Source organism: Globicephala melas, chromosome 9 (genome assembly GCF_963455315.2).
Source record: "Globicephala melas chromosome 9, mGloMel1.2, whole genome shotgun sequence".
NCBI lineage: Eukaryota > Metazoa > Chordata > Mammalia > Artiodactyla > Delphinidae > Globicephala > Globicephala melas.
Genome location: NC_083322.1, coordinates 63,758,318 through 63,773,228, shown reverse-complemented (window position 1 = coordinate 63,773,228; position 14,911 = coordinate 63,758,318). Strand labels below are relative to the sequence as shown.

Genomic DNA, 14,911 nt, shown 5'->3' with positions numbered 1-14,911 from the left:
TGTGGGGAGGAAGGTGATCTCCACGTCTTACTCTTGAGCCATCTTCCTAAAATCTGTCTAGATTTCTTAACTAGTGATAACCTTGAGGGAAAAAAGGTCTAAGGGAATTTGACCAGTTGAGCTGTAACTTTATAAAGTCACTTCTAGATTTAAACTCTAAGATTCCACTATTTTAAATGAATGAGAAGTAAACCATTATGAATAAGACTCAAGGTGAAACTCGTATTTTCCTCAAATAACCTTGGGGCACCAAGTCTCTCCCTGGGTAAATGCTTTATAAATCTAACAAACTGAATTTTTAAGGCAGACATTACTTTTTTAGGTAAGCCTGAGCACATCTGCAGTATCTACTGACATCTTTTATTAGCAATAATTTAATATCACATGAAATTCAACAGTAAGAGCCTGAGTTAAAAATTGAGATACTAGAAAATAAGTATTCACATAATCCTGTTGAAAAAACCATGAAATAGTACTATTTCCATATATGATTCCATATTAATCTAGAAACCATAGGTTATAAGTCTATAATCAAATTTATACATGATCCTATTTTTCTCAATCTTGACAACTGTTACATAAAGAGCTTCTCTAAGTTCTTAGGCATCTCTTATCCTTTGGGTTATGAAAAATCAAACACACATGCAACAAAATAGTTTGGTTTTGCTCACAAATCTGGATAAAAATAACACAGGGTTAATAACGATAGTAATAATTATAATAATAATAATCACGATGGTATGTGTTACAATTTATAGATAATTTAATGGGCCAGCAATTATGCTAGGCATTCTACATATGCTATTCTCTGATGTTCAGAACTTGCCTACACAATATTACCTTTACTTTACTGATGAGGAAATACAAACTCAGAAGCCTTAAGGAATTTGCCCCAGAGTGGCAAAGCTACTAAGTGGAGGAGCAGATATTCAAATCCAGGTCTATCTGATTATAAACCTGATGTTCCACAGGCATGTTTTACTTAAGTTCAATTTTATAAAAACTGACATATAAAAAAGGAGATTTAACTCACAGATAATAAACATAAAACAATATTGGCTTCTTGACATTTATATGAGAAGACTGACTGTATACAAGAGATGTTTCCCAGGAATTGAACATTTCTCAGTGTCAGTAAGTACTTGGGAACAATTTCAGATAATGCCAAAATCTGCAGTGTACTGCCACTTTACCAGCACAAAGCCTTTCATTTTATCATAAAGTACAAATATCAATCCTATTATATGAACTGCTTTCAAATCATATAATTTAAACCTCTTTGCTTGAACTCTTAGTTTCTTTAAATACTTCTACGTAGAATATTCTTGTAGTTTGTCCACTGCATGGTAAAAAAAAAAAAAAAAAAAAAAGGAAATTTACAAATCTGTAGCTCATCCTTGCTGAACAATAAAAGATCACAACATAAAAGCTTCAAAAATATCTACACAAAATTAAGAATGTAAGCAAAATATTACTTCCTCCTAGATTGTATTTTCTTCTCTATCTGTATTCATATACATAGACACCTAGCAAAAATATAGGCCTGTATATGTCAGGATCTACTGTAACAGCTCTAGTCTAGATGAAATGTGGGTCTAGTGAGTTTAGTGAGTTGTTTTAAAAGTGAAATTTAATTAAAAAGAATAAAATCAGGTACATCACACCTAGTAAGGATAACAAAGTAAGTTTTGTTTTAGTGTAGAGTGTGTACATATATGTACAGGGTGTGTGCATGATAGAATCTTGTAAAGAGTAGCGGGTGTGTGAAGGGCTATGTGTAGAGCTGTACATAGGAACATCTGTAGGAATGTATGTGGAGGTGTGTACAGGGGTATGAGAAGGTTGATGTATGTGTATAATCATGTATATGAATGTGTGTAGGGTCCTCATAAGCCAGGTTATCCCCACACAAAGACAGGAATCTAGAAGTCAATGTGTGGACTTGATGATGACAATGATGCATTAGTACATTATTAGGAATAGTACATTAAGTCATATACTATGGAAAATATTACTCAACTCTCATCAATTCTGTTTCGATTTACTATACTTTTTGTACCTTAAAAGGTTCAAAAAATTACTTGTCATATATTTCATTTTTTGTAATTTATTTTTCATTTCTTTTGGAAACAAAGCTAAATGCCTGGCATGCTCCAGACATTTGAGTTTTAACATTTTAAATTACCTACATTTAGGGTTAGTTTAAAATAGATACATTCTTCATTTAAATTTACTACAACTTTGTAAAATACTTTAAATTTGATTTCAAACCAAAGCCTGATGATTTCTCTCTGTCTTTAATTTCCTCTCAATATGGAGTTCATAAGAGGGTGACAATTAGTTAACTTCATTAGTCTAACTTGATCATGTTCTCCCCAGATCAATATGTAAAGTTACTCAAATAGAGAGCAGAGCTTAAAAAATTAATCTTCCTATATAATGAAAATAATACTAAATCATTATTAAATACCTCAATATCAGAAGAAATAAGTGAGTATACATTGAAATAAATACAGTGACTAAAAGGTTAAATATGGGTCAATACTCAATTTTTAATAACAGTAACAACACAAATTACTTAAACATTTTCTTTTAGTATGACTCATTAATAAATCTGTTAATTTAAAACAAATGAATTCTTTGCTAGGGACAAATTTTGCTTTAAATTACTCAAAACTAAAAAATACTTAGAAATGAATGACAACGAAAATATGATGACTCAAAACCTATGGGACAGAGCAAAAGCAATTCAAAGAGGGAAGTTTATAGCAATTCAAACTCACCCCAAGAAACAAGAAAAATATCAAATAAACAATCTAACCTTACACCTAAAGTAACTAGAGAAAGAAGAACAAAGAAAACCCAAAGTCAGTACAAGGAAAGAAATCATAAATATCAGGGCAGAAATAAATGAAACAGAAATGAAGAAAACAATAGCAAAGATCAATAAAACTAAAAGTTGGTTCTTTGAGAAGATAAACAAAATTGATAAACCTTTAGCCAGTCTCATCAAGAATAAAAGGGAAAGGACACAAATCAATAAAATTAGAAATGAAAAAGTAGAAATCACAACTGACACCACAGAAATACAAAGGATTATAAGAGACGACTACAAACAACTATATGCCAATAAAATGGACAAGCACGAAGAAATGGACAAATTCTTGGAAAGGTACAATTTTCCAAGACTGAACCAGGGAGAATTAGAAAATATAAACAGACCTATCACAAGTAACAAAATTGAAACCGTAATTAAAAATCTTCCAACAAACAAAAGTCCAGGACCAGATGGCTTCACAGGTGAATTCTATCAAACATTTAGAGAAAAGCTAACACTGATCCTTCTCAAACTCTTCCAAAAATTGCAGAGGGATGAACACTCCAAATTTGTTCTATGAAGCCACCATCACCCTGATGCCAAAACCAGAAAAATATATCACAAAAAAAGAAAATTATAGACCAATATCACTGATGAACATAGATGCAAAATTCCTGAATAAAATACTAGCTAACAAAATCCAACAACATATTAAAAGGATCACACACCATGATCAAGTGAGATTTATCCCAGGAATGCAAGGATTCTTCAATATATGCAAATCAATCAATGTGATACACCATATTAACAAATTACAGAATAAAAACCATATGATCATCTCAATAGATGCAGAAAAAGTTTTTGACAAAATTCAACACCCATTTATGATAAAAACTCTCCAGAAAATGGGCACAGAGGGAACCTACCTCAACATAATAAAGGCCATATATGACAAACCTGCAGCAAACATCACACTCAATGGTAAAAAACATTTCCACTAAGATCAGGAACAAGACAAGGATGTCCACTCTTGCCACTCTTATCCAACATAGTTTTGGAAGTCCTAGCCATGGCAAACAGAGAAAAAAAAGAAATAAGAGGAATACAAATTGGAAAAGAAGTAAAACTGTGACTGTCTGAAGATGACATAATACTATACATAGAAAATCCTAAAGATGCCACCAGAAAACTACTAGAACTAATGAATGAATTTGGTAAGGTTGCAGGATACGAAATTAATGCACAGAAATCTCTGGCATTCCTATATACTAACAACGAAAAATCAGAAAGAGAAATTAAACAATCCCATTTACCACTGCAACAAAAAGAATGAAATACCTAGGAATAAACCTAACTAAGGAGGTGAAAGACCTGTACCCAGAAAACTATAAAACACTGATAAAGGAAATCAAAGATGACATAAACAGATGGAGAGTATACCATGTTCTTGGATTGGAAGAATCAATATTGTGAAAATGACTATACTACCCAAAGCAATCTACAGATTCCATGCAATCCCTATCAAATTACCAATGGCATTCTTCACAGAATTAGAAAAAAGTTTACAATTTGTATGGAAACACAAAAGACCCTGAATAGCCAAAGCAATCTTGCGAAAGAAAAATGGAGCTAGAGGAATCAGGCTCCCTGACTTCAAACTATACTACAAAGCTACAGTAATCCAGACAGTATGGCCCTGGCACAAAAACAGAAATATAGATCAATGGAACAGGATAGAAAGCCCATAGATAAACCCATGCACATATGGTCACATAATTTATGACAAAGGAGGCAAGAACATACAATGGAAAAGACAGCCTCTTCAATAAGTGGTGCTGGGAAGCTAGACAGTTACATGTAAAGAATGAAATTAGAACACTACCTGATACCATACGCAAAAATAAACTCCAAATGGATTAAAGACCTAAATGTAAGACCAGACACTATAAAACTTTTAGAGGAAAACATAGGAAAAACACTCTTTGACATAAACCACAGCAAGATCTTTTTTGATCCACCTCCTAGAGTAACGAAAATAAAAACAAAAATAAACAAATGGGACCTAATGAAACTTAAAATCTTTTGCACAGCAAAGGAAACCATAAACAAGACAAAAAGATAACCCTCAGAATGGGAGTAAATATTTGCAAATGAAACAACTGACAAAGGATTAATCTCCAAAATATGCAAACAGCTCATGGAGCTCAATATCAAAAAACAAACAACCTAATTAAAAAATGGGTGGAAGACCTAAACAGACATTTCACCAAGGAAGACACACAGATGGCCAAGAGGCACATGAAAAGATGCTCAAAATCATTTTAATTATCAGAGAAATGCAAATCAAGTACAATGAGGTATCACTTCAGAGCAGTCAGAATGTCCATTATCAAAAAATCTAGAAACAATAAATGCTGGAAAGGGTGTGGTGAAAAGGCAATCCTCCTGCACTGTTGGTGGGGATGTAAATTGATACAGCCACTATGGAAAACAGTATGGAGATTCCTTAAAAAACTAAAAATAGAACTACCATATGACCCAGTAATCCCACTACTGGGCATATACCCTGAGAAAACCATAATTCAAAAAGAGACATGTACCACAATATTCACTGCAGCACTATGTACAATAGCCAGGACGGGGAAGCAACCTAATTGTGCATCAAAAGATGAATGGATTAAGAAATGTGGCACATATATACACTGGAATATTACTCAGCCATAAAAATATGAAATTGAATTATTTGTAGTGAGGTTGATGGACCTAGAGTCTGTCATACAGAGTGAAGTAAGTCAGAAAGAGAAAAACAAATACCATATGCTAAAGGATACATATGGAATCTAAAATATATGGTACTGATGAACGCAGTGGCAGGGCAGGAATAAAGACATAGACATAGAGAAAGGAGTTGAGGACACAGGGGTATGGGGAAGGGGAAGCTGGGGCAAAGTGAGAGTAGCATCGATAGATACACACTACGAAATGTAAAATAGATAGCTAGTGGGAAGCAGACACATAGCACAGTGAGATCAGCTTGGTGCTTTGCAATGACCTAGAGGGGTGGGATAGGGAGGGTGGGAGGGAGGCTCAAGAGGTAGGGGATATGGGGATATATGTATGCATATGGCTGATTCAGTTTGTTGTACAACAGAAACTAACACAGCATTATGAAGCAATTATACTCCAATAAAGATGTATAAAAAAAAAATGAAATAAATCAATTCTTTGCCAGGGACAAAATTTGCTTTAAATTAACTCAAAACTAATGGCTTTCTATTGTTAATTCCAGTGAGGCTAAAAGAACCTATCTAAAAAAAATTTTTGCTGTAAAAATTTTTCTTATATATAAATATTTTGAATATAAAAGCAACAATAATACTTTCTCACAGATATTCCTGCTCCCTGAATTTTTTGTAATATCTTCAAGCCTTTGGCTTCATTAGATTTTTCAAACTCATATGTGGGAAAAATAAAATATTTGTTCTAAAAACAACATTCTCCCCAAGCTATAAAAGCAGGAAAAATACTACAACCGTATTTTTCTGTTTGGATTACTAGGGCTCCAAAATCACTTGTTACACATGGGCTCCAAATTCACTTAAAAAGGAGTACACTTTTTGAAAAGAAAGTTTTTATATTTTATGGCTCAAGTCAAGGAGTTAACGTTTTAGTGACAGTGAACCAAATGAAAATGGAGCTTGTATCTAAAATATAGAAATCTTCAAGTTGTAAAAATAACAAAATATTAGTAGTGGTTATTCCCTGAGTGATTTTTATTTTCATCTTTATGTATTATTCTATAATAAGCACGTATGCTTATAACTTTCAAAAAAGTAATTAAAATTATGACCACTTACCATAGACATAATTAGACTAAACAAAATCTTTTCATCTTAATACCTAAATAGACAAGTTACACTGAAGAAACAAAAAATTTCTCAGTCTCATATATCTAACCTTACATTTATATATCTATTCATTGACTTTTTTAGCTTTGATATATAAAATATTTCCAATATACAGTGTGATTCACATGGTTACTAGTGGTAAACGCATTTCTGAAAGTTTTCAACACTTTCTAGGATCCTATAATAATGGAATATGGCAAAAGCTATGCCCATCCTCCACTGTTGTCTTGTTCTTTAAGGAAAAAATAACTATGCGAAAGATTTAAACATTAAAAAGGAAAATGTAATCCGTGTTTCACTTGTGAATGCTGACATGAAATTTCTGAGAATCTGGCTTCATACCTAGTACAGAATACTTTACTATCGTAGTTGTATTATTTGTGGGTCAAAAGTGAAGAAATATGCTGGAATAAAGAGAGCAAAAACAGCCCACAAAGGCAAAAGGACTAATCCTGAATTTTCAGCCCAAATAAAAATGAAGAGCCCTCACTCCTTCCAGCTTGCACCTTGAAAAAGATTATTTGTAATTAAAATACCGACAGAGAACTATTTAGCAGCAGCATTGCCAATGCGGCATACAATATATTTGACGCTATGGAAGTCACAACAGCTGCTAACTGTACTCAGCCTCACACTGGCCTTAATATGTCATGAAAAATGAAGGACTTTACAATATAAGAAATGCAAATAGAACTGATTTTACAAAGAAAGGACAAGAAGCTAGGTTTGAAATAAGACGGTGGGCAATTTAAACTGTTGTCAACAATGTTACTTATGTGAAGCAAAAGATTACCAATTATTTTTTCCACCATCCCCCCACCTCTGTTTTTTTAATACCCGTTGACTTTAACAAGACAGGTCTGAATGTGTCATAAGTTAATTCTTTATCAGTTTTCATATATCATCCTTTACCTTGGCCTGCTGAAAATTATGCAAGCTATAAATTAGCTTTAAACAAGCTCTGAATCAGGCTAGAACTGGTTTTTGAATTAAAGAGCCTTCAGTATATTACAAGGTGCTGTCATTTTATTACCTCAATCAATTCAGTGTGGCCTGAGGTGGAAGGAAATGAATACTGTCTTCATTTGCAATGGGTTTATCTCTTACAGCAGGCTCTGGAAACATAACTGCAGCAATGAATTGAAAGCTAAAGTTACACTTAACATTACCAATGCAGGAAATTGTTGCTCCTTAACAAAGTTGGAGTTTCAAAGGAAAAAAAGATGTTTCTATACTGTGAAAAATGTACAAAAAATTAATACTTGATTAAAAATAAATTTTATAGAATACTGAAGAAATATAGTTAAAGCCAACATTCTATTAAAATAATTTTAAATGGTCCTCAGATAAAGAAAAAAAAAAACACAATGGATGTGCTATTCTCAGTGTTTCAGAAATACTAGACATAAATGTATATTTCATCGTTATCTTAGTGAAAACTATTTCATTTCTTTTTCCTGTGCAACTAAATACAAAACTGAATTAGGTATTAGTTAGGTTCATTGTCATTGTTACTAGACTCTAAACCACTGATAAAAGAGCCAAAAAAAAAAAAACAAAAGCCCTAACGAGTAGGTATTATTTATTGCTGTCTCCATTTTAAAGTGAGCAAATGAGGTACAGAGACATTAAGTCACTTGCCCAAATTTACACAGTTACCTAGACAATTTGATTCCAAGTCTATTCTTAAAGCAGACTATGTGACTAAGAGTACAGGGACACCAAGTACATCTAAGAGACAAATTTTTCAGGAAACTGTTTGTACCAGAAGTAGTAATGAAGGACACTGATGAGGGAAGGAATAAAATCAAGTTCAGAGACTTAGAAGAGTATGTCAGGTGAAGACAGAGGTGGATTCCAGTGACAACAGACAAACCAGCACGTTTATGTGCAAGTACTCATATAACACAAGAATGCGTTCAGTCTTTGACAAAGTTTAATCAGAGGACTATGTGTTGCTCTACCTAATCAATCACTGTGTACCCTTCCATAGTTTGAGTTTACTCATGATTTGCAAAATGATTTTAGACATCTATATTTTAGCACTAAACTTGTTTTTAATTACTGAACAGATTTAGTGACAATATAAAATAATTTCTGAAGTAATGTAAAATAATTTCTGTAAAAAGAGCACTAACTGACACTAACCTAGTCATTGCTCTGCCATTAACTAGCTGTGTAAACCTGAGATTAACAAGAGGTTACTTCTGTGAGTCTTACTTCTCTTAACTATAAAATAAAGCACTTTGACCAGATATTTTTCAAATTATTTAATGCTACAAGTGGTAGTAAAATCAATTTAGTGGAGACTGATCAGCATTTTTTAATGTAAAAAGAAAAGAACAAAAATTATCAGCATGCTTTTTATTCTGTAAAATCGTTAGGTTATATGTAGCAAACTATATAAAATAAATCTGTGACTGAAAAAGCTTGTGAATCACTGGTCTAAATAATGTCTCCTCTCCTGACCCCTAACATCCTCTAAAGGGCAAACAGAACTTCGGTGGTTACAAATTCATGGTATAATATTTGTAACCCTTTATGATATGGTCTCCATCTACCCTCCCAACCACTTGCTTTGCATTAAAAACATATTAGCTGAAAAGACTACATTTTCTCCATTGAATTGCCTTTACTCCTTTGCCAAAGATTGGGTTATTACATATACATGGGTCTGTTTCTGGGCTGTCTATTCTGTTCCACTGATCTATGTCTGTTCTTTTGCCTATACCACACTGCCTTGGTTACTGTAGCTTTATAGTAAGTCTTGAAATCAGATAGTTTCAGTCCTCCAACTTTGTTCTTCTCCTTCAATACTGTCTTAGCTATTCAAGGACTTACATCTTTCCATATAAACTTTAGATCTGTTTGTCAATATCAACAAAATAACTTGCTAGGAATCTGACTGGGTTTGCACTGAATCTATCGTTGAAGTTGGGAAGAACTGTCATCTTGAGAGTATCAAGTAAAGTCTTTCTATCTATGTACATGGAATATTTCTCCATTTGATTTTGATTTCTTTCCCCATTTGATATTGATTTATTTCTTTGTAGTTTTCCTCATATGGATCTTGTACATATTTTGTTAGACATATATAAGTATATGATTTTTTTTTTTGGTGCTAAGGAAATTGGTATTGTGTTTTTAATTTCAAATTCCAATTGTTCATTGCTGGATATAAAAAAGTAATTGACTTTTGAATATTAAAAATTGTATGTATATGTATAGCTGATTCACTTTGTTATACAGCAGAAACTAACACACCACTGTAAAGCAATTATACTCCAATAAAGATGTTAAGAAAAAAAAAGAAAAATTGGCATTAGTACACTTGGACATCCATGTGAAAAAAAGAAAAAAAAAAAGAGTCTACATACTGATCTTATACTTTTCACAAAAATTAACTCAAAATGGTTCAGAAACCTAAATGTAAAATGCAGAACTATATAAAGTTCCTAGAAGAAACAAGAGAAGATCTAGCTGACCATGGATTTGACCATGACTTTTTAGATACAACAAAAGAACCACCCATGAGAGAAAAAAAATTAAGTTGAACTTCATTAAAATTAAAAACTTCTGAAACAAAAGCAACCTAAATGTCTATCAATGGATGAAGGGATAAAGAAGATGTGGCACATATATAGTGGAGGTTCCTCAATGGTAACAAATGTAACACTGAGGTGCGGGATGTCACAAGTGGGGGAGGTTGGCTGTGCATCTGTGGGAACAGGTGATACATGGAAACTCTCTGTATGGTCCACTCAATTTTGCTGTGAACCTAAAACGTAAAGGAAAAAAAAAATGAAAGAAAGAAAGAAATGAGCTATCAAGCCATGAAAAAACATGGAGAAAAATGTGTATTACTAAGTAAAAGAAGCCAATGTGAAAAGTCTATGTACTATGTAATTCCAACTATATGACATTCTGGAAAAGGCAAAAGTATGGAGACAGTAAAAAGATCTGTGACTGCCAGGAGTTTGTGGGGGGGGAAGGAGGGGCAAATAGGTGGAACACGAGGGATTTTTAGGCAGTGAAACTATCCTCTATGATACTGTAATGGTATATATATGCTGTCACACATTTTTCAAAACCCACAGAATATACAACATAAAGAGTGAATCCTAATGTAAACTGTGGACATTAGTTAGTAATAATGTATTAATTGTCTCATTAATTGTAACAAATGTACCACACTAACGCAAGATGTTAATAATAGGGGAAACTATTACTACAGCTTCATACATTACAGGGGTGGGCGCAGGAATGAGGGGGCATATGGGGAACTCTGTACTTTCCACTCAATTTTTCTGTAAACCTAAAACTGCTCCAAAAAAGTCTATTAAAAAAAACAGAAAGAAAAAAATTAAACATCTTAGCATTTATTATTAGTATAATTACTGCTTTTCAAATTATTATGCCATTTCCCCAATACAAATTGTACACACACTCCTTCTCTCCAAGGATTCCCCCTATGCTGCTTCAAACACCGGAAAGGCCTTTGAAATACGGTAGCACATGGTAGCATTATACTTTCCTGGCCTCTTAACATTAGGTATAACTATATAATTTGTATGGAGTTAAATGTGTCAATTTCCAGATATGATTTTAGAAGCCATTATATAATTTGCCATATTTCCTGCTACAGTGCCTTGGACCACAGATGTTGAAATAAAACTGCCATCAGCTTTGGTCCTCAAGTGACTATGATGTACAGAGTTGCTCTGTCAACCTGTATTGACATGTTACTTGTGTGAGAAATCAACTTGTGTTAGTTCACAGAAAATCTGGGATTTTTTTGTGTGTGCTGCTTAACCTAGCCTATCCTGACTTACATTCCTATCAAATCCAACCTAATTTTCATAATTCCATTCAGATGTCACATTATCCACAATCTTTTTGATTCTTGGATCTGAAAGCAATGTTTCTAGCCTTCTAATTCCCAGTAGTTTATCTGTACCTTCTAATGGCATTTAACACTTTAAATCTTGTATTAATACTTTAAATCCTATAATTATATCCATACATGCCTTGTCTATCCTATAGAACATAATTTTTTAAGGGTCAGATTCATGTCTAATTATTTTAGTACATCTCAAGCACCTAGCAGAGTATGTGGCATACCTTTTGAATACTACACAGATTTCTTTCAGTAAAATGAGGTTCCTATTGCAGATTATATTGGTAGGTCCATCAAGACAAAGAAAATACCTGTATAAATAAAAGTTACTGTTTCTTATCAAATATTATGTTTCTGATCAAATGTTGTGTACAAAATATGAAATAGACATTTTCTTTCAGATTAGTTTTAAACTCTTAGACAACCCCAGTGTTCTTCATTCTGGAGGAGACAGTTTCCTTTTAATTTAAAACTATATCTCTATTCCAAGGAAATTTACTATAATCAATAGGTAGTTTTGGTAGGTACAGTCAGAAATTCTGACTGATCTAGACAGAAACAATTCTAAGAAAGGATATTATTTTAAACTTGCTGAATAGATATTCTCTTATGTCTCTTATTGTAGGTCTTTTCTGCATATTTGGGTCATGGCTGGCAGAAATTTATGTTTCAGACATCCATCTGTTGTTCACCAAACAGCCTTGGGCATCTAAGGCAAAAACTAGAAGCTGTACCACTTTTACTGCCATTCAGCGAAATGAAAGTTTAAAAAATAATTTCAATCACAACAAATAGGAAACAGGCTAGCAGTGAAGAACTACCAGGAGCAATTTTAAATCTATCTCGGAAAAAAATTACGTGCAACATTCAGGTTCCTTGTCTTCAAGGAATTATGAAAAATATTCTTCTGCCATAAGAGTTTGCAGTTGGTAAAAAGAGCCTAGACATAAAAAGATGAATAACAATACAAAGAAACATCTACCAAATGTCAAATGAACAGTCTAGCAAAATGCAAAAGAATTTTAGTGTAGTCCTACGGATTGCTGGGAAAACTAGGTTTTAAGCTGAACATTCAATTAAACAAACAAACAAGCATGACACCCTGATGATATCTGTAAAAGGGAGAGGAAAGGAAGGAGGGAGGCAGGGAGAGATAGAGACAGAGGAAGACCTGTCTGGAATATTAGCATGGGTCCAGATTATAGATGGCCTTGAAGTCAGGGATAAAACTGTGATGTCTGTCTTACAGTAGTGGACAATGAAGAGCTCCTTCTTTGAGTTTTCTAACCTGGAAGGACATGCAAAAAGTGACCTTGCAAAAAGGCTGATTTGGAAAACTCTGTAGGAGGGCTTAATGAGAATAGAAACTTAGATTCTGAAGAGAAAGATTTTGGAGATAAAGAACAAAAGTAAGTGACATTTTTTTTTTTTTTCTTCTGAGAAAAGAAACGAGATGGAGGTATTTTGAAAGTAACAAAGGTTGAAGTAGGAAAAGTAACAAGGACTATTTCTAAGGTTGGGAGGAGGTAAGATAAGGGTATGGCCCCTTTTTTCTCAGTGAAGACAGTCATCTAGAAAAAACGAGGGTGCTGTAAATACAACTGAGACTTGAGGTATGTGGCAAAAATCTGAAGTAACTGCTCTAAGAAATCTGATCCAAGAGCTCATAAAAGACAGCAATGAGGCTTGGTTTAACTTAGGAGCCATAAAATTTGTAGTGAACCTAAGTCCATGAATTCCTCCAGTTATTTCTAGTCAGAAGGAAAAAAAAAATTGAGATGAAACAACACAGTGGATCCAGAGAAAGTTGAGGAATTATAATAGAGGGCTCTAATGTTTTTGAAAAGTATCCATTAAAACGCCAAATAATAGCTTAAAAAGGGGGAGGGAGGTAAAATCAGAAAGATGATGTCCTGGCGTCTTGAGGAAATAGTGAAAAGTATCTGAAAAAGTGGAAGAACTAAGAAAAAAGATGATGATCTGAGTCACGATGATTGGGTATATGACATTTTCACAGTAAAGGACTATTGGGTAGGTGACATTTACCTCTCATAAACAGTCTAAAATTTCATTTTTAAAAGATATACACTGATAAAATACTTCAGAAAATATTTTCTTCAAAGCCTCACACACACAAAGATTGGTCTGGTAATTCATCAAAGGAGAAAGAAGCCTGAAGAATGAGGAAAGGTGAGATTGGAGAGGATTTCTTTAACAGAGGTACTATAGAGGAAGTCCCTATATAAGAGAGTCTTTCTGAAAAGTATTCAAAGTTTTTGTCCCCTAGAAGTTTCAGGGACACTGAGACTGGTTGGAGAGGCTTCTGAAGAGTACTCAGAGAACTTGTCCTCTAGGAGTTTTGAGGGACATAGAGTTGAGCTGGTGATGCATCTATATAGTTGAGCAGCAAAGATGCAGGGGGAATGACTGCACTTCTAAGCTTACAGGGCAAGGGGTTGCATGTGCTTACCTTAAGACTAATGAGAAAGACATGTGAAAGAGAGCAAGACTCTATTGTCTAGAAAGGGATCTGGGCCAAAGAGGACAGCCCAGTGGGAGTGGGGTGATGCCAATCAGAGAGGAGCCAAAAGGGACTTACGTTCAGAAAATGAGTTACAGGTAACCCACAATAGAACACATCTCTCACTTCAAGGGAACAGCAGGTAGGAAAGCCCTAGCAATGAGAAATCACTAAAAACCCACAGAAGGAAGCAGGGAAAAGAGTCAAACTCCAGTATGCGCCCCTTCCAAACTATAGATTTCCCAGTTTGAAGCAGATCTGAGGTGGTGAGAGGAGAAGCTTTAAACTGGTTGAGAGACTGAAACCTTGATATTAAATTGGACTAGATTTTTGATATTGAAAAAGAAGACTATTAATACCTCAGAAGACTGGAAAACCCATGAGTCACTCGAAAAAAGAAAATCTATCAGAGCTTGTTTAAAGGCACAGGGATGAAAGAATTAAGTTGCTTTCTATGTGCATCTTGTCTTGAATTCAGGAAAAAAATTTACTTAGATCGGAATAAAAAAGGAAAATCAGTCTTTTTAAAATAGTAGTCTGGGACTTCCCTGGTGGTCCAGCGGTTAAGACTCCATGCTCCCAATGCAGGGGGCCCAGGTTAGATCCCTGGTCAGGGAAGTAGATCTGGCATGTGGTCTCTTCCACAATTAAGAGCCCGCATGCCACAACTAAAAGATCCCGTGTGCCGCGACTAAGGATCTTGAGTGCCACAACTAAGGATCTGTGTCCGTGTGCAACTAAGACCCGGCACAGTCAAATAAATAAAT

General features: G+C 34.1%; 1 protein-coding gene across 8 annotated transcripts in view; it reads right to left on the bottom strand.

Annotated features, from left to right (window-relative positions):
• PHF14 (PHD finger protein 14) overlaps window positions 1–14,911 on the bottom strand; it is a 199,902-nt gene that overhangs the window by 36,485 nt on the left and 148,506 nt on the right. The window contains exon 19 of one of the 8 annotated variants that reach the window (XM_060304669.2): window positions 1,157–1,339. The exons of 5 other annotated variants lie outside the window; for them this stretch is intronic. In XM_060304669.2, coding sequence (XP_060160652.1) covers window positions 1,301–1,339 — 39 coding nt within the window. In that variant the 3' untranslated portion in view covers window positions 1,157–1,300. Of the gene's footprint in view, window positions 1–1,156; window positions 1,340–3,773; window positions 3,882–14,911 lie in introns of those variants that run through there. 2 more of the 8 variants (XM_060304671.2, XM_060304670.2) reach the window with 2 other exon arrangements.